Below are 26,034 nucleotides of genomic sequence, written 5' to 3' on the forward strand. Positions count from 1 at the left end.
CTAATAAACACATGAGATGACACCAATGCTGCTCCTTCTAATAAACATGAGATGACACCAATGCTGCTCCTTCTAATAAACACATGAGATGACACCAATGTTGCTCCTTCTAATAAACACATGAGATGACACCAATGCTGCTCCTTCTAATAAACACATGAGATGACACCAATGCTGCTCCTTCTAATAAACACATGAGATGACACCAACGCTGCTCCTTCTAATAAACACACGAGATGACACCAATGCTGCTCCTTCTAATAAACACATGAGATGACACCAATGCTGCTCCTTCTAATAAACACATGAGATGACACCAATGCTGCTCCTAATAAACACATGAGATGACACCAATGCTGCTCCTAATAAACACATGAGATGACACCAATGCTGCTCCTTCTAATAAACACATGAGATGACACCAATGCTGCTCCTTCTAATAAACACATGAGATGACACCAATGCTGCTCCTTCTAATAAACACATGAGATGACACCAATGCTGCTCCTAATAAACACATGAGATGACACCAATGCTGCTCCTTCTAATAAACACATGAGATGACACCAATGCTGCTCCTTCTAATAAACACATGAGATGACACCAATGCTGCTCCTTCTAATAAACACATGAGATGACACCAATGCTGCTCCTTCTAATAAACACACGAGATGACACCAATGCTGCTCCTTCTAAACACATGAAATGACACCAATGCTGCTCCTTCTAATAAACACATGAGATGACACCAATGCTGCTCCTTCTAATAAACATGAGATGACACCAATGCTGCTCCTCCTAATAAACACATGAGATGACACCAATGCTGCTCCTTCTAATAAACACATGAGATGACACCAATGCTGCTCCTTCTAATAAACACATGAGATGACACCAATGCTGCTCCTTCTAATAAACACATGAGATGACACCAACGCTGCTCCTTCTAATAAACACATGAGATGACACCAATGCTGCTCCTTCTAATAAACACACGAGATGACACCAATGCTGCTCCTTCTAATAAACACATGAGATGACACCAATGCTGCTCCTTCTAATAAACACACGAGATGACACCAATGCTGCTCCCTTTAATAAACACACGAGATGACACAAATGCTGCTCCTTCTAATAAACACACGAGATGACACCAATGCAGCTCCTTCTAATAAACACATGAGATGACACAAATGCTGCTCCTTCTAATAAACACACGAGATGACACCAATGCTGCTCCTTCTAATAAACACATGAGATGACACCAATGCTGCTCCTCCTAATAAACACATGAGATGACACCAATGCTGCTCTTTCTAATAAACACATGAGATGACACCAATGCTGCTCCTTCTAATAAACACATGAGATGACACCAATGCTGCTCCTTCTAATAAACACATGAGATGACACCAACGCTGCTCCTTCTAATAAACACATGAGATGACACCAATGCTGCTCTTTCTAATAAACACATGAGATGACACAATGCTGCTCCTTCTAATAAACACATGAGATGACACCAATGCTGCTCCTTCTAATAAACACATGAGATGACACCAATGCTGCTCTTTCTAATAAACACATGAGATGACACCAATGCTGCTCCTCCTAATAAACACATGAGATGACACCAATGCTGCTCCTTCTAATAAACACACGAGATGACACCAATGCTGCTCCTTCTAATAAACACATGAGATGACACCAATGCTGCTCCTTCTAATAAACACACGAGATGACACCAATGCTGCTCCTTCTAATAAACACATGAGATGACACCAATGCTGCTCCTTCTAATAAACACACGAGATGACACCAATGCTGCTCCTTCTAATAAACACATGAGATGACACCAATGCTGCTCCTCCTAATAAACACATGAGATGACACAAATGCTGCTCCTTCTAATAAACACATGAGATGACACAAATGCTGCTCCTTCTAATAAACACACGAGATGACACCAATGCTGCTCCTCCTAATAAACACATGAGATGACACAAATGCTGCTCCTCCTAATAAACACATGAGATGACACAAATGCTGCTCCTTCTAATAAACACACGAGATGACACCAATGCTGCTGCTCCTAATAAACACATGAGATGACACCAATGCTGCTCCTCCTAATAAACACATGAGATGACACAAATGCTGCTCTTTCTAATAAACACACGAGATGACACCAATGCAGCTCCTTCTAATAAACACACGAGATGACACAAATGCTGCTCCTTCTAATAAACACACGAGATGACACCAATGCTGCTCCTTCTAATAAACACACGAGATGACACCAATGCTGCTCCTTCTAATAAACACATGAGATGACACCAATGCTGCTCCTTCTAATAAACACATGAGATGACACCAATGCTGCTCCTTCTAATAAACACATGAGATGACACCAATGCTGCTCCTTCTAATAAACACATGAGATGACACCAATGCTGCTCCTTCTAATAAACACACGAGATGACACCAATGCTGCTCCTAATAAACACATGAGATGACACCAATGCTGCTCCTCCTAATAAACACATGAGATGACACCAATGCTGCTCCTAATAAACACATGAGATGACACAAATGCTGCTCCTTCTAATAAACACATGAGATGACACAAATGCTGCTCCTTCTAATAAACACATGAGATGACACCAATGCTGCTCCTTCTAATAAACACATGAGATGACACCAATGCTGCTCCTTCTAATAAACACATGAGATGACACCAATGCTGCTCCTTCTAATAAACACATGAGATGACACAAATGCTGCTCCTTCTAATAAACACATGAGATGACACAAATCCTGCTCCTTCTAATAAACACATGAGATGACACCAATGCTGCTCCTTCTAATAAACACATGAGATGACACCAATGCTGCTCCTTCCAATAAACACATGAGATGACACCAATCCTGCTCCTTCTCATAAACACATGAGATGACACCAATGCTGTTCCTTCTGATAAACACATGAGATGACACCAATGCTGCTCCTTCTAATAAACACATGAGATGACACAAATCCTGCTCCTTCTAATAAACACATGAGATGACACAAATCCTGCTCCTTCTAATAAACACATGAGATGACACCAATGCTGCTCCTTCTAATAAACACATGAGATGACACCAATGCTGCTCCTTCTAATAAACACATGAGATGACACCAATGCTGCTCCTTCTAATAAACACATGAGATGACACCAATGCTGCTCCTTCTAATAAACACATGAGATGACACAAATCCTGCTCCTTCTAATAAACACATGAGATGACACCAATGCTGCTCCTTCTAATAAACACATGAGATGACACAAATGCTGCTCCTTCTAATAAACACATGAGATGACACAAATCCTGCTCCTTCTAATAAACACATGAGATGACACCAATGCTGCTCCTTCTAATAAACACATGAGATGACACCAATGCTGCTCCTTCCAATAAACACATGAGATGACACCAATCCTGCTCCTTCTCATAAACACATGAGATGACACCAATGCTGTTCCTTCCAATAAACACATGAGATGACACCAATCCTGCTCCTTCTCATAAACACATGAGATGACACCAATGCTGTTCCTTCTGATAAACACATGAGATGACACCAATGCTGCTCCTAATAAACACATGAGATGACACCAATGCTGCTCCTCCTAATAAACACATGAGATGACACCAATGCTGTTCCTTCTGATAAACACATGAGATGACACCAATGCTGCTCCTCCTAATAAACACACGAGATGACACCAATGCTGCTCCTTCCAATAAACACACGAGATGACACCAATGCTGCTCCTTCTAATAAACACATGAGATGACACCAATGCTGCTCCTTCCAATAAACACACGAGATGACACCAATGCTGCTCCTTCTAATAAACACACGAGATGACACCAATGCTGCTCCTTCTAATAAACACATGAGATGACACCAATGCTGCTCCTTCTAATAAACACATGAGATGACACCAATGCTGCTCCTTCTAATAAACACATGAGATGACACCAATGCTGCTCCTTCTAATAAACACATGAGATGACACCAATGCTGCTCCTTCTAATAAACACATGAGATTACACCAATGCTGCTCCTTCTAATAAACACATGAGATGACACCAATGCTGCTCCTTCTAATAAACACATGAGATGACACCAACGCTGCTCCTTCTAATAAACACATGAGATGACACCAATGCTGCTCTTTCTAATAAACACATGAGATGACACAATGCTGCTCCTTCTAATAAACACATGAGATGACACCAATGCTGCTCCTTCTAATAAACACATGAGATGACACCAATGCTGCTCTTTCTAATAAACACATGAGATGACACCAATGCTGCTCCTCCTAATAAACACATGAGATGACACCAATGCTGCTCCTTCTAATAAACACACGAGATGACACCAATGCTGCTCCTTCTAATAAACACATGAGATGACACCAATGCTGCTCCTTCTAATAAACACACGAGATGACACCAATGCTGCTCCTTCTAATAAACACATGAGATGACACAAATGCTGCTCCTTCTAATAAACACACGAGATGACACCAATGCTGCTCCTCCTAATAAACACATGAGATGACACAAATGCTGCTCCTCCTAATAAACACATGAGATGACACAAATGCTGCTCCTTCTAATAAACACACGAGATGACACCAATGCTGCTGCTCCTAATAAACACATGAGATGACACCAATGCTGCTCCTCCTAATAAACACATGAGATGACACAAATGCTGCTCTTTCTAATAAACACACGAGATGACACCAATGCAGCTCCTTCTAATAAACACACGAGATGACACAAATGCTGCTCCTTCTAATAAACACACGAGATGACACCAATGCTGCTCCTTCTAATAAACACACGAGATGACACCAATGCTGCTCCTTCTAATAAACACATGAGATGACACCAATGCTGCTCCTTCTAATAAACACATGAGATGACACCAATGCTGCTCCTTCTAATAAACACATGAGATGACACCAATGCTGCTCCTTCTAATAAACACATGAGATGACACCAATGCTGCTCCTTCTAATAAACACATGAGATGACACCAATGCTGCTCCTAATAAACACATGAGATGACACCAATGCTGCTCCTCCTAATAAACACATGAGATGACACCAATGCTGCTCCTAATAAACACATGAGATGACACAAATGCTGCTCCTTCTAATAAACACATGAGATGACACAAATGCTGCTCCTTCTAATAAACACATGAGATGACACCAATGCTGCTCCTTCTAATAAACACATGAGATGACACCAATGCTGCTCCTTCTAATAAACACATGAGATGACACCAATGCTGCTCCTTCTAATAAACACATGAGATGACACAAATGCTGCTCCTTCTAATAAACACATGAGATGACACAAATCCTGCTCCTTCTAATAAACACATGAGATGACACCAATGCTGCTCCTTCTAATAAACACATGAGATGACACCAATGCTGCTCCTTCCAATAAACACATGAGATGACACCAATCCTGCTCCTTCTCATAAACACATGAGATGACACCAATGCTGTTCCTTCTGATAAACACATGAGATGACACCAATGCTGCTCCTTCTAATAAACACATGAGATGACACAAATCCTGCTCCTTCTAATAAACACATGAGATGACACCAATGCTGCTCCTTCTAATAAACACATGAGATGACACCAATGCTGCTCCTTCTAATAAACACATGAGATGACACAAATGCTGCTCCTTCTAATAAACACATGAGATGACACAAATCCTGCTCCTTCTAATAAACACATGAGATGACACCAATGCTGCTCCTTCTAATAAACACATGAGATGACACCAATGCTGCTCCTTCCAATAAACACATGAGATGACACCAATCCTGCTCCTTCTCATAAACACATGAGATGACACCAATGCTGTTCCTTCCAATAAACACATGAGATGACACCAATCCTGCTCCTTCTCATAAACACATGAGATGACACCAATGCTGTTCCTTCTGATAAACACATGAGATGACACCAATGCTGCTCCTAATAAACACATGAGATGACACCAATGCTGCTCCTCCTAATAAACACATGAGATGACACCAATGCTGTTCCTTCTGATAAACACATGAGATGACACCAATGCTGCTCCTCCTAATAAACACACGAGATGACACCAATGCTGCTCCTTCCAATAAACACACGAGATGACACCAATGCTGCTCCTTCTAATAAACACATGAGATGACACCAATGCTGCTCCTTCCAATAAACACACGAGATGACACCAATGCTGCTCCTTCTAATAAACACACGAGATGACACCAATGCTGCTCCTTCTAATAAACACATGAGATGACACCAATGCTGCTCCTTCTAATAAACACATGAGATGACACCAATGCTGCTCCTTCTAATAAACACATGAGATGACACCAATGCTGCTCCTTCTAATAAACACATGAGATGACACCAATGCTGCTCCTTCTAATAAACACATGAGATTACACCAATGCTGCTCCTTCTAATAAACACATGAGATGACACCAATGCTGCTCCTTCTAATAAACACATGAGATGACACCAATGCTGCTCCTTCTAATAAACACATGAGATGACACCAATGCCGCTCCTTCTAATAAACACACGAGATGACACCAACGCTGCTCCTTCTAATAAACACATGAGATGACACCAATGCTGCTCCTAATAAACACATGAGAGGACACCAATGCTGCTCCTTCTAATAAACACATGAGATGACACCAATGCTGCTCCCTCTAATAAACACACGAGATGACACCAATGCTGCTCCTTCTAATAAACACACGAGATGACACCAATGCTGCTCCTTCTAATAAACACACGAGATGACACCAACGCTGCTCCTTCTAATAAACACATGAGATGACACCAATGCTGCTCCTTCTAATAAACACATGAGATGACACCAATGCTGCTCCTTCTAGTAAACACACGAGATGACACCAATGCTGCTCCTAATAAACACATGAGATGACACCAATGCTGCTCCTTCTAATAAACACATGAGATGACACCAATGCTGCTCCTTCTAGTAAACACACGAGATGACACCAATGCTGCTCCTAATAAACACATGAGATGACACCAATGCTGCTCCTAATAAACACATGAGATGACACCAATGCTGCTCCTAATAAACACATGAGATGACACCAATGCTGCTCCTTCTAATAAACACATGAGATGACACCAATGCTGCTCCTTCCAATAAACACATGAGATGACACCAACGCTGCTCCTTCTAATAAACACATGAGATGACACCAATGCTGCTCCTTATGACACCCAATGCTGACGATCCTTCCAATCAAACACATGACGATGACACCCAACCGTCTGGCTCCTTCTAATAAACACATCGAGATGACCACCCAATGCTGCTCCTTCTAATAAACACATGAGATGCCACCAATGCTGCTCCTTCTACACTAAACACCCATGAGATGACACAATGCTGCTCCTTCTAATAAACACATGAGATGACACCAATGCTGCTCCTTCTAATAAACACACGAGATGACACCAAATGCTGCTCCTTCTAATAAACACATGAGATGACACAAATGCTGCTCCTTCTAATAAACACACGAGATGACACCAATGCTGCTCCTCCTAATAAACACATGAGATGACACAAATGCTGCTCCTCCTAATAAACACATGAGATGACACAAATGCTGCTCCTTCTAATAAACACACGAGATGACACCAATGCTGCTGCTCCTAATAAACACATGAGATGACACCAATGCTGCTCCTCCTAATAAACACATGAGATGACACAAATGCTGCTCTTTCTAATAAACACACGAGATGACACCAATGCAGCTCCTTCTAATAAACACACGAGATGACACAAATGCTGCTCCTTCTAATAAACACACGAGATGACACCAATGCTGCTCCTTCTAATAAACACACGAGATGACACCAATGCTGCTCCTTCTAATAAACACATGAGATGACACCAATGCTGCTCCTTCTAATAAACACATGAGATGACACCAATGCTGCTCCTTCTAATAAACACATGAGATGACACCAATGCTGCTCCTTCTAATAAACACATGAGATGACACCAATGCTGCTCCTTCTAATAAACACACGAGATGACACCAATGCTGCTCCTAATAAACACATGAGATGACACCAATGCTGCTCCTCCTAATAAACACATGAGATGACACCAATGCTGCTCCTTCTAATAAACACATGAGATGACACCAATGCTGCTCCTTCTAATAAACACATGAGATGACACCAATGCTGCTCCTTCTAATAAACACATGAGATGACACAAATGCTGCTCCTTCTAATAAACACATGAGATGACACAAATCCTGCTCCTTCTAATAAACACATGAGATGACACCAATGCTGCTCCTTCTAATAAACACATGAGATGACACCAATGCTGCTCCTTCCAATAAACACATGAGATGACACCAATCCTGCTCCTTCTCATAAACACATGAGATGACACCAATGCTGTTCCTTCTGATAAACACATGAGATGACACCAATGCTGCTCCTTCTAATAAACACATGAGATGACACAAATCCTGCTCCTTCTAATAAACACATGAGATGACACAAATCCTGCTCCTTCTAATAAACACATGAGATGACACCAATGCTGCTCCTTCTAATAAACACATGAGATGACACCAATGCTGCTCCTTCTAATAAACACATGAGATGACACAAATGCTGCTCCTTCTAATAAACACATGAGATGACACAAATCCTGCTCCTTCTAATAAACACATGAGATGACACCAATGCTGCTCCTTCTAATAAACACATGAGATGACACCAATGCTGCTCCTTCTAATAAACACATGAGATGACACCAACGCTGCTCCTTCTAATAAACACATGAGATGACACCAATGCTGCTCCTTCTAATAAACACATGAGATGACACCAATGCTGCTCCTTCAAATAAACACATGAGATGACACCAATGCTGCTCCTTCCAATAAACACATGAGATGACACCAATGCTGCTCCTTCTAATAAACACATGAGATGACACCAATGCTGCTCCTTCTAATAAACACATGAGATGACACCAATGCTGCTCCTTCTAATAAACACATGAGATGACACCAATGCTGCTCCTTCTAATAAACACATGAGATGACACCAATGCTGCTCCTTCTAATAAACACATGAGATGACACCAATGCTGCTCCTTCTAATAAACACATGAGATGACACCAATGCTGCTCCTTCTAATAAACACATGAGATGACACCAATGCTGCTCCTTCTAATAAACACATGAGATGACACCAACGCTGCTCCTTCTAATAAACACATGAGATGACACCAATGCTGCTCCTTCTAATAAACACATGAGATGACACCAATGCTGCTCCTTCCAATAAACACATGAGATGACACCAACGCTGCTCCTTCTAATAAACACATGAGATGACACCAATGCTGCTCCTTCTAATAAACACATGAGATGACACCAATGCTGCTCCTTCAAATAAACACATGAGATGACACCAATGCTGCTCCTTCCAATAAACACATGAGATGACACCAATGCTGCTCCTTCTAATAAACACATGAGATGACACCAATGCTGATCCTTCTAATAAACACATGAGATGACACCAATGTTGCTCCTTCCAATAAACACATTAGATGACACCAATGCTGCTCCTTCTAATAAACACATGAGATGACACCAATGTTGCTCCTTCCAATAAACACATTAGATGACACCAATGCTGCTCCCTCTAATAAACACACGAGATGACACCAATGCAGCTCCTTCTAATAAACACATGAGATGACACCACTGCTGCTCCTTCTAATAAACACATGAGATGACACCAATGCTGCTCCTTCTAATAAACACATGAGATGACACCAATGCTGCTCCTTCTAATAAACACATGAGATGACACCAATGCTGCTCCTTCTAATAAACACATGAGATGACACCAATGCTGCTCCTTCTAATAAACACATGAGATGGCACCAATGCTGCTCCTTCTAATAAACACATGAGATGACACCAATGCTGCTCCTTCTAATAAACACACGAGATGACACCAATGCTGCTCCTTCTAATAAACACATGAGATGACACCAATGCTGCTCCCTTTAATAAACACATGAAATGACACCAATGCTGCTCCTTCTAATAAACATGAGATGACACCAATGCTGCTCCTTCTAATAAACACATGAGAAGACACCAATGCTGCTCCTTCCAATAAACACATGAGATGACACCAATGCTGCTCCTTCTAATAAACACATGAGAAGACACCAATGCTGCTCCTTCCAATAAACACATGAGATGACACCAATGCTGCTCCTTCTAATAAACACACGAGATGACACCAATGCTGCTCCTTCTAATAAACACACGAGATGACACCAATGCTGCTCCTTCTAATAAACACACGAGATGACACCAATGCTGCTCCTTCTAATAAACACATGAGATGACACCAATGCTGCTCCTTCTAATAAACACATGAGATGACACCAATGCTAATCCTTCCAATAAACACATGAGATGACACCAATGCTGCTCCTTCTAATAAACACATGAGATGACACCAATGCTGCTCCTAATAAACACATGAGATGACACAAATGCTGCTCCTTCCAATAAACACACGAGATGACACCAATGCTGCTCCTTCTAATAAACACATGAGATGACACCAATGCTGTTCCTTCTAATAAACACATGAGATGACACCAATGCTGCTCCTTCTAATAAACACATGAGATGACACCAATGCTGCTCCTTCTAATAAACACATGAGATGACACCAATGCTGCTCCTCCTAATAAACACATGAGATGACACCAATGCTGCTCCTTCTAATAAACACATGAGATGACACCAATGCTGCTCCTTCTAATAAACACATGAGATGACACCAATGCTGCTCCTTCTAATAAACACATGAGATGACACCAATGCTGCTCCTTCTAATAAACACACGAGATGACACCAATGCTGCTCCTCTTAATAAACACATGAGATGACACCAATGCTGGTCCTTCTAATAAACACATGAGATGACACCAACGCTGCTCCTTCTAATAAACACATGAGATGACACCAACGCTGCTCCTTCTAATAAACACATGAGATGACACCAATGCTGCTCCTTCTAATAAACACATGAGATGACACCAATGCTGCTCCTTCTAATAAACACACGAGATGACACCAATGCTGCTCCTCCTAATAAACACATGAGATGACACTAATGCTGCTCCTTCTAATAAACACATGAGATGACACCAATGCTGCTCCTTCTAATAAACACACGAGATGACACCAATGCTGCTCCTCCTAATAAACACATGAGATGACACCAATGCTGCTCCTTCTAATAAACACACGAGATGACACCAATGCTGCTCCTCTTAATAAACACATGAGATGACACCAATGCTGGTCCTTCTAATAAACACATGAGATGACACCAACGCTGCTCCTTCTAATAAACACATGAGATGACACCAATGCTGCTCCTTCTAATAAACACATGAGATGACACCAATGCTGCTCCTTCTAATAAACACACGAGATGACACCAATGCTGCTCCTCCTAATAAACACATGAGATGACACCAATGCTGGTCCTTCTAATAAACACATGAGATGACACCAATGCTGCTCCTTCTAATAAACACATGAGATGACACCAATGCTGCTCCTTCTAATAAACACAAGAGATGACACCAATGCTGCTCCTCCTAATAAACACATGAGATGACACCAATGCTGGTCCTTCTAATAAACACATGAGATGACACCAACGCTGCTCCTTCCAATAAACACAAGAGATGACATAGAGTCAAAGTCTACAGCAGGCTGGACTCACAGTTGATGAAGATAATCTTGATCATGGTGAGCGTGAAGAAGGCCAGCGGGGTCACATCCACCTTCACCAGCAGGGCCGTCAGCAGGAAGACCACCAGGATGACCGTCAGGCTGCCAGAGATGCGCAGTTTCTGAGGGATCCTGAGGGGGAACATCAAGAACATTCCAGGGGGGTTAGGGTAGAGAAGTCCACATAGTCACACATACATCTACACCCTGGACAGAGAAGTCCACATACCCTATTTCCTTGAATTACTGCCGGGTCAAACTCGTTTCGCAAAATAATTAGCGCATGCTTAGTATTTCCGCCGGGTGACACTTCCCCTGTCATCAATTTCAAAATGCAGGAGGCTGATTTCAATACCGGTAATTTGAAATCGCATAAAGAGAAAAAGATTAAGAGCTATTCAGTAGGATTGAAGGTCCAAGCTATTGAAAAGAACAGTAAGCAGCTATGTTTTATTAATATACCGTAGCTGCGTGTGTCAAATATGAGTCATTAAATGACTCCCGCCTCCTGGTGGTAGAGGACGCTAGTGATCTTGCAACTACTCAGCTGCAGAAGAAGTGACAACGAGTGACTGATATGAGTTAGAGAGACCTCCTTAAAACGGATAACAAGTTATCTCTCCAACAGAAAACAATTTCTACAGATGGGAAACAACATATCAACAGACTGAGTTATCACTTGTGGGGTCCCTCAGGGGTCAGTTTTGGGACCTAAACTTTTCACATTATATATCAATGACATAGTCTAAGTATCTGACGTCATAAAATGAGTGTTGATCGCGGACGACACCAACATTGTCTCTTCTAGAACACAGTGAACAGTGAATTGTCAAAAATTCATTTGTGGTTTTTAATAATAAAAATTAAGTATCACTAAATCTCTCAAAAACAAACTATATCCTCTTCGAGAGAAGGGCACTGGAAAAACAAGCAGCGATGGACGGGACGGCTTTGGCTGCTGCCCCCGCGACCCAAGCCCAGATAAGCGCTAGAAGATGGATGGATGGATTATTACACAGAGAAAAAGTTGTATACACATGTGTTATATATCAGTCTCATAGTAATAACAGTTGTAAAGTGGCTTGGGCATTTTATAAGGACGCCTTGGTGCCGCCATGTTGAGACTCTAATGCATGTTGTATTGAAGTGGGAATAGCAAACTTCCTGTTGATTTTAGGTGGGGGCGGTCAGTGTATGAAATATAGGTCTCACTGAGACCTATATTGAGGTTTTTGTTTCATGTGTGTGTGACATTCCTACAGTTTTGTCTGAGCAGAAAGCCGCCGTTTGGTGACAACAGCAGCAGTGCAATGGTTCTTTGCCGGCTCATAAAATCCAAACCGGAGTAGTAATTAAAAGTCTTTCTTTAACTTTTGATCAGAAGGGTTCAATCTCTCGTCTGTGCTTATTTGAAGCCGAAATGACAAACGGCCTCAGAGGAGATAATGTTTGAAAAAATGCAACATTTTTTATCCAACTTTTGTATTGAAGTGGGAATAGCAAACTTCCTGTAGATTTTAGCCGGGGGATCTCGGTGGATAAAATATAGGTCTAACTGAGACCTACGTAGTGGTTTTTATTTCATGTTTCTACGACATTCCTACTGAGTTACAGACAGTTTTTTCTGTGTTTTCTTCCTAGGGGGCGCTAGAGCGCAATTTTGAGTTTTGGGGTTTGGTTTTTTGATTAGATAGCAATTTTTGCCAGTCCTGATGTGTGTGTCAAATTTGGTGAGTTTTGAAGCATGTTAAGGGGGTCAAATTACAGCTCAAAGAGGCGGCGGTATAATAATAAAGAATAATAATAATAATAATTAAAGCTGCAAGCAGCGTTGGTCGGGCCCGCCTTTGGCTGCTGCCCCTGCGACCCAAACCCTGGTCTAAGTCAGACCTACATAGAGGTTTTTGTTTCATTTCTCTACGACATTCCTAACAGAAGTTACAAGCAGTTTTGTCTGAGTTTTTTCCTAGGGGGCGCTAGAACGCAATTTAGATTTTTGGTGTTTGGTTTTTTATTAGATGGCAATTTTCTTCAGTCCTGATGTGTGTGTAAAATTCTGTGAGTTTTGAAGCATGTTAAGGGGGTCAAAATACAGCTTGGCGTTTCTGGATGTTGTTGAAAAATGGCTTTCGCATTGCATAGTAGAGCTTTAATTTGCACTTTGAAGCATTTTAAGGGCGTCAAATTAAAGCTCAAAGAGGCAAAAATGACATTTTTTAGGAAACTTTGCGCAGGGCTTCTTTGAAGGCGTGTAAAATCAAAACTGGAGTAATTTTCAACTTACTGTAGATTTTTGATGAAGGATGTCAGTTATTAAAATGTAGGTCTAAGTGAGACCTACATAGAGGTTTTTGTTTCATGTCTTTCCGGCATTCCTACCGGAAGTTACATGCAGTTTTGTCTGTGTTTTCTTTCTAAAAGCAGTTTTTTCTGTGTTTTAATCAACAATTGCGCTACAGCGCAATTTTGAGTTTTGGGGTTTGTTTTTTTCATTAGATCGCAATTTTAAGGGGGGTCAAATTACAGCTCAAAGAGGTAAAAATTGCATTTTTTGCCCTAGAAGGTAAAATTGTGAAATCTAGGTCTAAGTCAGCCCTACATAGAGGTTTTTGTTTCATGTCTCTACAAGATTGCTAACGGAAGTTACAAGCAGTTTGTTTTTTGTTTTCTTCCTAGGGGGCGCTAGCGCGCAATTTTTATTTTTTGGGGTTTGGTCGTTTAATAATTTGGGAAGGTATGCCATACCGACGTGTGTGTAAAATTTGGTGAGTTTTGAAGCATGTTAAGGGGGTCAAATTACAGCGCATAGGTGCGGAATAAAGAAAGAACAATAATAAAGAATAATAATAAAACCTTACAGCTTCAATAGGGTCCTTTGGCCCATTGCAAAAGGGGAGTCCTTTTACAATGGGCCTGGCGGACCCTAATAATAATAATAAAACCTTAGAAATTCAATAGGGTCCTCTGTCCCAAAGGGACATCGCTCCCTAATAATAAAACCTTTGAAATTCAATAGGGTCCTCTGTCCCAAAGGGACATCGGTCCCTAAAAACATACACATAGAAGTTAGCGGGATGTCTATAAATAGAGTGAATAAACACAAGGCCTTGGGGGTTAAGACAGAAGCTCTACTGACTTGGAAACCACATGTGAAAGCAGCACACTCTAAATTGGTCGAGGGTGTCTTCATTTTGTGGAAAATGCAGAAACGACTAAATCAAAATTCACTTAGAACGGTTTACTTAGCTCTTTTATTGCCGCATTTACAGTATTGCGCTTAGGTTTGGGGCCACACCTACAGGGATGCTTTTGAACTGCTATTTAAGCTCTAGAAAAAGGCAATTAGAATAATACATTAAGCCCCATATAGAGCTCATACTAATGATCTGTTCATAATGAGTCATTTTCTTAAACTACATGATATCATCCAATAGAGTAGCCTGCAAGATATGTTTATGGCCTCAATATGTCCCTGCCTGCAAATATACAGAGTCTGTTTTCACTCAGAGATGGTCAACATGAACTCAGGGTGGCCTGAAATTCAAACATAACATGGCAAATTCCACATTCAAGGATTAGGTGGACAACTTGAGCGGAGAAATTATACTGTCTTCAAGCCTACGAGTGTTCAACCTTGCGGTAAAAAATGTGTTGTTGGGAAATTATCAAAAACATGACTAGTTGTTTGGACTATCCCAACTGTGGGACACAGGTGCAAAATAACTGACTGTGGAATAAGGGACATAACACACCAGACAAGGCTTCAGAAGACAAAAGATACCCAGGCAAAACGGAGCTAATCTCATGGTCGCTCAATGCTGTGACCACAAAGTGTTTTCCAGTCTATGTTATTGCATCCATCCATTTTCTACCGCTTATTCCCTTGGGGTCACGGGGGCCGCAAGTGCCTATCTCAGGTACAGTCAGAATCGCCACCTCATCGCAGAGTCTATGTTATTCTTGTTCTGAAATTGTCATGTATCCATCAAATCTGCTGTTGAAAGTTGGACTATATAACCAACACATACAACCAGCATATACAACCAGTATATACAACCAACATATACAACCAACACATACAACCAACATATACAACCAGTATATACAACCAACATATACAACCAACACATACAACCAACATATACAACCAGTATATACAACCAACATATACAACCAGCATATACAACCAACATATACAACCAACACATACAACCAACATATACAACCAGCATATACGGCCAACATATACAACCAACATATACAACCAGCATATACAACCAACATATACAACCAACACATACAACCAACATATACAACCAACACATACAACCAACACATACAACCAACATATACAACCAGCATATACAACCAACATATACAACCAACATATACAACCAACATATACAACCAACATATGCAACCAACATATACAACCAGCATATACAACCAACATGTACAACCAACATATACAACCAGTATATACAACCAACATATACAACCAACATATACAACCAACATATACAACCAACACATACAACCAACATATACAACCAACACATACAACCAACATATACAACCAACACATACAACCAACATATACAACCAACACATACAACCAACATATACAACCAACACATACAACCAACATATACAACCAGCATATACAACCAACATATACAACCAACATATGCAACCAACATATACAACCAGCATATACAACCAACATATACAACCAACATATACAACCAGTACATACAACCAACATATACAACCAGCATATACAACCAGCATATACAACCAACATATACAACCAACATATACAACCAGCATATACAACCAACATATACAACCAACATATACAACCAACATATACAACCAACATATACAACCAACATATACAACCAGTATATACAACCAACATATACAACCAGCATATACAACCAACATATACAACCAACATATACAACCAGCATATACAACCAACATATACAACCAGCACATACAACCAGCATATACAACCAACATATACAACCAACATATACAACCAACATATACAACCAACATATACAACCAACACATACAACCAACATATACAACCAACATATACAACCAACACATACAACCAACATATACAACCAACATATACAACCAACACATACAACCAACATATACAACCAGCATATACAACCAACATATACAACCAACATATACAACCAGCATATACAACCAACATATACAACCAACATATACAACCAACATATGCAACCAACATATACAACCAGCATATACAACCAACATATACAACCAACATATACAACCAACATATACAACCAACATATACAACCAACATATACAACCAACACATACAACCAACATATACAACCAACACATACAACCAACATATACAACCAACACATACAACCAACACATACAACCAACATATACAACCAACACATACAACCAACATATACAACCAACATATACAACCAACATATACAACCAACATATACAACCAGCATATACAACCAACATATACAACCAACATATACAACCAACATATACAACCAACATATACAACCAACATATACAACCAACATATACAACCAACACATACAACCAACATATACAACCAACACATACAACCAACATATACAACCAACACATACAACCAACACATACAACCAACATATACAACCAACATATACAACCAACATATACAACCAACATATACAACCAACACATACAACCAACACATACAACCAACATATACAACCAACACATACAACCAACACATACAACCAACACATACAACCAACACATACAACCAACACATACAACCAACATATACAACCAACATATACAACCAACATATACAACCAGCATATACAACCAACATATACAACCAACATATACAACCAACACATACAACCAACATATACATCCAACATATACATCCAACATATACAACAAACATATGTAACCAACATTTATAACAAACATATACAACCAACATATACAACCAAGGATTTGCAAATCATTGTATTCCGTTTATATTTACATCCAACACAATTTCCCAACTCATATGGAAACGGGGTTTGTACCTAACATGTGTCTCCTAAAGGTTAGAAGGAGGAAGAGAGAAGGTCACAACTGTACCCAACATGACAGTGCGGACTAGCACAGAATTGATAACCAAAGTAATCGCTTATTTCCCATTCATGGCATTTGGAAGCAGCTGAGACCCCGAAAGGGACAAGCGGTAGGAAATGGATGGATGAGACGGGCGGTGTTGTTGAGTAAATCTCAGTCAAAAGTGTGGCTCGTAGAGACTTCTTTTGTTTTTGAAAAGATGTCAAACATTGCAAAGGAATACATATTTCATATCAAGGCTACAAGAGGTGAGGGAGAAGAAGTTCAAATGTTGGAATCTGATGACGACAGACCAGAAGTCATCACACGAATACAGACAGAAAGTGGAAATGTATTTATGCTTCTTAAAGGGGAACATTATCACAATTTCAAAAGGGTTAAAAACAATAAAAATCAGTTCCTAGTGGCTTGTTGTATTTTTTGAAGTTTTTTTTCAAAATTTTACCGGTCTCGGAATATCCCTAAATAAAGCTTTAAAGTCCCTTATTTTCGGCTCTCTGCCAAGACACTGGCCATTTCCCTGTGACGTCATACAGTGCTGCCAATGTAAACAAACAATGGGAATACCACAGCAAGATATAGCGACATTAGCTCGGATTCAAACTCGGATTTCAGCGACTTAAGCGATTCAACAGATTACGCATGTATTGAAACAGATGGTTGGAGTATGAAAGTATTGAAGAAGAAACTGAAGCTATTGACGCTATTCATAGCCATAGCATGGCCGAATAGCTGCGTTAGCATCGCCGGTAAAATGTGCGGACCAAACGATCAGGACTTTCGCATCTTTTGACACTGGAGCAACTTAAATCCGTCGATTGGTAAGTGTTTTTTTCGCATTAAATGTGGGTGGAAGGAAACGTAATATAGTTGCAAATGCATCTGCAGGTTATCCGTACATCTCTGTTCCATGTCTGCTTTAGCACCGCCGGTAAATAGCATGTTAGCATCGATTAGCGTAGCATGTTAGCATCGATTAGCTGGGGGTCAACATCAACAAAACTCACCTTTGTGATTTTGTTGACTTTATAGTTGCAAATGCATCTGCAGGTTATCCATATATCTCTGTTCCATGTCTGCTTTATCACCGCCGGTAAATAGCATGTTAGCATCGATTAGCGTAGCATGTTAGCATCGACTAGCTGGCGGTCAACATCAACAAAACTCACCTTTGTGATTTTGTTGACTTTATCGTTGCAAATGCATCTGCAGGTTATCCGTACATCTCTGTTCTATGTCTGCCTTAGCACCGCTGGTAAATAGCATGTTAGCATCGATTAGCGTAGCATGTTAGCATCGACTAGCTGGCAGTCAACATCAACAAAACTCACCTTTGTGATTTCGTTGACTTTATCGTTGCAAATGCATCTGCAGGTTATCCATACATCTCTGTGCCATGTCTGCCTTAGCACTGCCGGTAAATAGCATGTTAGCATCGATTAGCGTAGCATGTTAGCATCGAATAGCTGGCGGTCAACATCAACAAAACTCACCTTTGTGATTTCGTTGACTTTATCGTTGCAAATGCATCTGCAGGTTATCCATATATCTCTGTTCCATGTCTGCTTTAGCACCGCCGGTAAATAGCATGTTAGCATCGACTAGCTGGCAGTCAACATCAACAAAACTCACCTTTGTGATTTCGTTGACTATCGTTGCAAATGCATTTGCAGGTTATCCATACATCTCTGTGCCATGTCTGCCTTAGCACCGCCGGTAAATAGCATGTTAGCATCGATTAGCGTAGCATGTTAGCATCGATTAGCTGGGGGTCAACATCAACAAAACTCACCTTTGTGATTTCGTTGACTTTATCGTTGCAAATGCATCTGCAGGTTATCTATACATCTCTGTGCCATGTCTGCCTTAGCATCGCCGGTAAAATGTGGAGACACTCTGGCACATTCAATGGGGGTCTGGCGGCAGATTTCTTGCCAGTGGTGCAACTTGAATCCCTCCCTGTTAGTGTTGTTACACCTTCCGACAACACACCGACGAGGCATGATGTCTCCAAGGTTCCAAAAAATAGTCCAAAAAACGGAAAATAACAGAGCTGAGACCCGGTGTTTGTAATGTGTTGAAAATGAAAATGGCGGGTGTGTTACCTCGGCGACGTCACATTCTGACGTCATCGCCTCCAGCTTGATAAACAGAAAGGCGTTTAATTCGCCAAAAATTCACCCATTTAGAGTTCGGAAATCGGTTAAAAAAATAGATGGTCTTTTTTCTGCACCATCGAGGTATATATTGACGCTTACATAGGTCTGGTGATAATGTTCCCCTTTAAAGTTGTAGGATGTTTTCAACTGGTTGTTTTGTGTGTTTCATTGTAAAAAAAAGATGAATCCTCTTCCATGGTACTCTGATATAAAAACAAACCCAAGACACATTTACTTCTTGTAAAAGTAACATTGTACCTCTGGTGGATGAAGGAGTTGAGGCAGGCGAAGATGAGCAGAGGCACCATGGCGCACAGCGTCATCACGTTGTTGAACTTGGACTCCAGGACGTTACGCGTGTCCTCGCCAACCTCGGTCTGTTTGGCCGTCTGGTTGGACTCTGTGTTGGAGTCCTTCAGCCGGCTGGTGAAGTACTGAGGAGGGACGATCCAATCATTGAAGTATAATCACTTGTTGTACCACAACATTCTGTTACACTACTTCTACATCAAATACTTGGCAATGACCGTCACTGAAACAACCTCCACACTATTTCTACAGCAGGGGTCACCAACCTTTTTGAAAGCAAGAGCTACTTCTTGGGTACTGATTAATGCAAAGGGCTACCAGTTTGATACACACTTAAATAAATTCTATTTCTGTCTGTCATTCCGTCGTACATTTTTTTTCCTTTTACGGAAGGTTTTTTGTAGAGAATAAATGATAAAAAAAACACTTAATTGAACGGTTTAAAAGAGGAGAAAACACGAAAAAAATGAAAATTTAATTTTGAAACATAGTTTATCTTCAATTTCAACTCTTTAAAAATTCAAAATTCTACTGAAAAAAAGAAGAGAAAAACTAGCTGATTCGAATCTTTTTGAAAAAATAAAAAAAAAGAATTTCCGGAACATCATTAATAATTTTTCCTGATTAAGATTAATTTTAGAATTTTGATGACATGTTTTAAATAAGTTAAAATCCAATCTGCACTTTGTTAGGATATATAACAAATCGGACCAAGCTATATTTCTAACAAAGACAAATCTATATTTCCTCTGGATTTTCCAGAACAAAAATTTTAAAAGAAATTCAAAAGACTAAATTTGATTCTACAGATTTTTTAGATTTGCCAGAATATTTTTTTTGAATTTTAATCATAAATTTGAAGAAATACTTCACAAATATTATTCGTCGCTAAAATAAAGAATTAAATCAAAATGTATTTATTATTCTTTACAATAAAAAAAATACACTTGAACATTGATTTAAATTGTCAGGAAAGAAGAGGAAGGCATTTAAAAGGTAAAAAGGTATATGTGTTTAAAAATCCTAAAATCATTTTCAAAGTTGTATTTTTTCTCTGAAATTGTCTTTCTGAAAGTTATAAGTAGCAAAGTAAAAAAATAAATGAATTTATTTAAACAAGTGAAGACCAAGTCTTTAAAATATTTCCTTGGATTTTCAAATTCTATTTGAGTTTTGTCTCTCTTAGAATTAAAAATGTCCAGCAAAGCGAGACCAGCTTGCTAGTAAATAAATAAAATAAAAAAAAAATAGAGGCAGCTCACTGGTAAGTGCTGCTTTTTGAGCTATTTTTAGAACAGGCCAGCGGGCGACACATCTGGTCCTTACGGGCGACCTGGTGCCCGCGGGCACCGCGTTGGTGACCCCTGCTATACACAAAAACACACACACACACACACACACACACACTTATATATTTGACACATAAAATGGACCTGCTATCAGTTTAAATAAGAAAATCTCATTTCAGTAGGCCTTTAAGTAGTTAAAATTACGCATGTCTGAAACAAATCAACTTTGTTAGCAAAATGTTGCAAATTCTGAGGCTGCGATAACTCCATGAAGCGACCACAGAGGTGACATTCCACAAGTGAACTCCGCAGGATTAGAGCGGACAAGCCACTGCGGGATGAAACCCAAGGTCAACAAGTGGATTTGGGAGAAACTGCAAACAAAGAAATAGGTCCCGACCTTTCTCAAAGGCCTACTGAAATGAAATGTCCTTATTTAAACGGGGATAGCAGGTCCATTCTGTGTCATACTTGATCATTTCGCCATATTGCCATATTTTTGCTGAAAGGATTTAGTAGAGAACATCGATGATAAAGTTCGCAACTTTTGGTTGCTAATAAAAAAGCCTTGCCTGTACCGGAAGTAGCAGACGATGTGCGCGTGACGTCACAGGTTGTGGATCTCCTCACATTTGAACATTGTTTACAATCATGGCCACCAGCAGCGAGAGCGATTCGGACCGAGAAAACGACGATTTCCCCATTAATTTGAGCGAGGACGAAAGATTCGTGGTTGAGGATATTGAGAGTGAAGGACTAGAAAGAAAAAAAAAGGCGAGGACAGTTGGAGCGATTCAGATGTTATTAGACACATTTACTAGGATAATTCTGGAAAATACCTTATCTGCTTATTGTGTTACTAGTGTTTTAGTGAGATTATATGGTACCTGAAAGTCGGAGGGGTGTGGCCACGGGTGTGGTGACTGCCAGTGTCTCCGGTGGGAGGAGGTAATAGTTTGCAGCAGCTGCAGGAGGACGCAAGCTCCGCTCATAACTACGGTAAGAGCCAACTTATTACCACAATTTTCTCCCGCCGGTTGATATGTGGTCGTAAACCATGTTTGATTGACCGCTCTTTTCCATAGTAAAGCTTCACTTTGGTGGGGCGGTTTAGCTTGGTTGGTAGAGCGGCCGTGCCAGCAACTTGAGGGTTGCAGGTTCGATTCCCGCTTCCGCCATCCTAGTCACTGCCGTTGTGTCCTTGGGCAAAACACTTTACCCACCTGCTCCCAGTGCCACCCACACTGGTTTAAATGTAACTTAGATATTGGGTTTCACTATGTAAAGCGCTTTGAGTCACGACAGAAAACGCCATCCATCCATCCATTTTCTACCGCTTATTCCCTCTTGGGGTCGCGGGGGGCGCTGGCGCCTATCTCAGCTACGATCGGGCGGAAGGCGGGGTACACCCTGGACAAGTCGCCACCTCATTACAGGGCCAACACAGACAACCAGACAACATTCACACTCACATTCACACACTAGGGCCAATTTAGTGTTGCCAATCAACCTATCCCCAGGTGCATGTCTTTGGAAGTGGGAGGAAGCCGGAGTACCCGGAGGGAACCCACGCATTCACGGGGAGAACATGCAAACTCCACGCAGAAAGATCCCGAGCCTGGATTTGAACCCAGGACTGCAGGACCTTTGCATTGTGAGGCAGACGCACTAACCCCTCTGCCACCGTGAAGCCTAGAGAGAGGAAAAAAAAAAATAAAAAATAGAGCGCTATATAAATATACTTCACTTCACTTCACTTGTGAATTTTAAACATGGAAACACCGGCTGTGTTTGTGTGGCTGAAGGTAGCCGCAATACACCGCTTCCCACCGACAGCTTTCTTCTTTGACGTCTCCATTATTCATTAAACAAATTGCAAAAGATTCAGCAACACAGATGTCCAAGAATACTGTGTAATTATGCGATTAAAGCAGACTGGAAAAAATGTCCGCTACAACCCGAGACGTCATCATACCGCGACGTTTTCAACAAGAAACTCCGCGCGAAATTTAAAACTGTAATTTAGTTAACTAAACCGGCCGTACTGGCATGTGTTGCAATGTTAATATTTCATCATTGATATATAAACTATCAGACTGCGTGGTCGCTAGTAGTGGCTTTCAGTAGGCCTTTAAGGGGGTCGCCACCAGACCACCGCGGGGGGTCTACGGCTTCTCTCTGTGTGGCTCCGGGGATTAGTTCTGGCATAAGTCCTGAAAGGAAGTTAGACTCACCATGGTGGCCGTCATGAAGAAGTTCCATGGCAAGAGTGTTCCCAAGCCCAGGATGAAAAAAATGATCCACACGCCATTGTATCTGAGAAAGTTGACACAGAGATAAAAATCAACAAACACTTTGGAATACATTGGCAGCCTTCCAACAAAATCATCTTCACGATGAGACTTTTTCGCCTACTTATCTCTGGGCGAGTTGAAGGCAGTCATGCTTCTCTGGGCTTGGCGTGTGCGGTAGAGTCAGGGCTTTTACTCAGGGAGGCACCACCTCTGGAAAATAAAGATACCACAAATATCTTCCATCAACAGCTGTGTCGCACGCTAAAAAAAACATGCAGATGAAACGGACGTGTGAGTGCCGCTTTGTTTTCCAGCAGAGATGAGCTCATCTCAAAGAAAGACTGCAGGTGGTCAAGAAGCAGAAAACAAGCACGCACGTCAAAAAGGGCTCCAACTTACTCGCTGCAGTCTTCTGACGCTTTAGTTGCATTCACAGCAAAGTGTCAAGGCGCACTGACCGAAAGCTAGGGAGGAGTCTTTTTGTGGACCTACCCCCTTCTTCTTCTTCTTCCTCCTCTCTTAAGTCTGGCAGCAAAAAACTGCCATCAAAAAGTCTTATTTCTGCATCCAGATTTTCTCTCGACTGCTCCCTCTCTTCAATGTCTCTCTCCATTAAGCAGACTGATTGGTTGAAACTTTTATTAGTACAAACCCCGTTTCCATATGAGTTGGGAAATTGTGTTAGATGTAAATATAAACGGAATACAATGATTTGCAAACCATTTTCAACCCATATTCAGTTGAATATGCTACAAAGACAAGATATTTGATGTTCACACTCATAAACATTTCTTTTTTTGCAAATAATCATTAGGGTCCGCCAGGCCCATTGCAATGGGCCAAGGACCCTATTGAAACTAGTGCGTTTTATTATTATTCCGCACCTATGCGCTGTAATTTGACCCCCTTAACATGCTTCAAAACTCACCAAATTTGACACACACATCAGTATGGCAAACCTTCCCAACTTATTAAGCAACCAAACCCCAAAATTGAAAATTGCTCCCTAGGAATAAAAAAAAAAAAAACAGACTGCTTGTAACTTCCGTTAGGAAAGTCGTAGAGACATGAAACAAAAACCTCTATGTAGGACTGACTTAGACCTGGATTTCATAATTTTACTTTCTAGGTCAAAAATCAACAAACATTTTGCAAAAACCCATTCAAAGCAAAATTTTCGCAAAAAATGCAATTTTTGACTCTTTGAGCTGTAATTTGACCCCCTTAACATGCTTCAAAACTCACCAAATTTGACACACACATCGGTATGGCAAACCTTCCCAACTTATTAAGCAACCAAACCCCAAAGTTGAAAATTGCTCCCTAGGAATAAAAAAAAAAAACGGACTGCTTGTAACTTCCGTTAGGAAAGTTGTAGAGACATGAAACAAAAACCACTATGTAGGACTGACTTAGACCTAGATTTCATAATTTTACTTTCTAGGTCAAAAATCAACAAACATTTTGCAAAAACCCATTCAAAGCTAAATTTTCGCAAAAAATGCTATTTTTGCCTCTTTGAGCTGTAATTTGACCCCTTAAAATGCTTCAAAACTCGCCAAATTTGACACACACATCAGTATGGCAAACCTTCCCAACTTATTAAGCAACCAAACCCCAAAATTGAAAATTGCTCCCCAGGAATAAAAAAAAAAAAAACAGACTGCTTGTAACTTCCGTTAGGAAAGTCGTAGAGACATGAAACAAAAACCTCTATGTAGGACTGACTTAGACCTAGATTTCAAAATTTTACATTTTTAGGTCAAAAATCAACAAACATTTTGCAAAAACCCATTCAAAGCAAAATTTTCGCAAAAAATGCTATTTTTGCCTCTTTGAGCTGTAATTTGACCCCCTTAACATGCTTCAAAACTCACC

General features: G+C 40.4%; 1 protein-coding gene across 1 annotated transcript in view; it reads right to left on the reverse strand.

Annotated features, from left to right (window-relative positions):
* The window catches only part of LOC133559672 (equilibrative nucleoside transporter 1-like), a 57,267-nt gene extending 32,560 nt beyond the window's left edge, over positions 1–24,707 (reverse strand). Inside the window, exons 1-5 of the mRNA XM_061911659.1 lie at positions 24,556–24,707; positions 24,278–24,366; positions 24,097–24,178; positions 20,523–20,698; positions 11,948–12,087 (exon numbers count right to left, since the gene is read on the reverse strand). Coding sequence (XP_061767643.1) covers positions 11,948–12,087; positions 20,523–20,698; positions 24,097–24,178; positions 24,278–24,306 — 427 coding nt within the window. The 5' untranslated portion in view covers positions 24,307–24,366; positions 24,556–24,707. The remainder of the gene's footprint in view (positions 1–11,947; positions 12,088–20,522; positions 20,699–24,096; positions 24,179–24,277; positions 24,367–24,555) is intronic.
* Positions 24,708–26,034: the final 1,327 nt, after the last annotated feature.

Source organism: Nerophis ophidion, linkage group LG09, assembly GCF_033978795.1.
Source record: "Nerophis ophidion isolate RoL-2023_Sa linkage group LG09, RoL_Noph_v1.0, whole genome shotgun sequence".
Classification (NCBI taxonomy): Eukaryota; Metazoa; Chordata; class Actinopteri; order Syngnathiformes; family Syngnathidae; genus Nerophis; species Nerophis ophidion.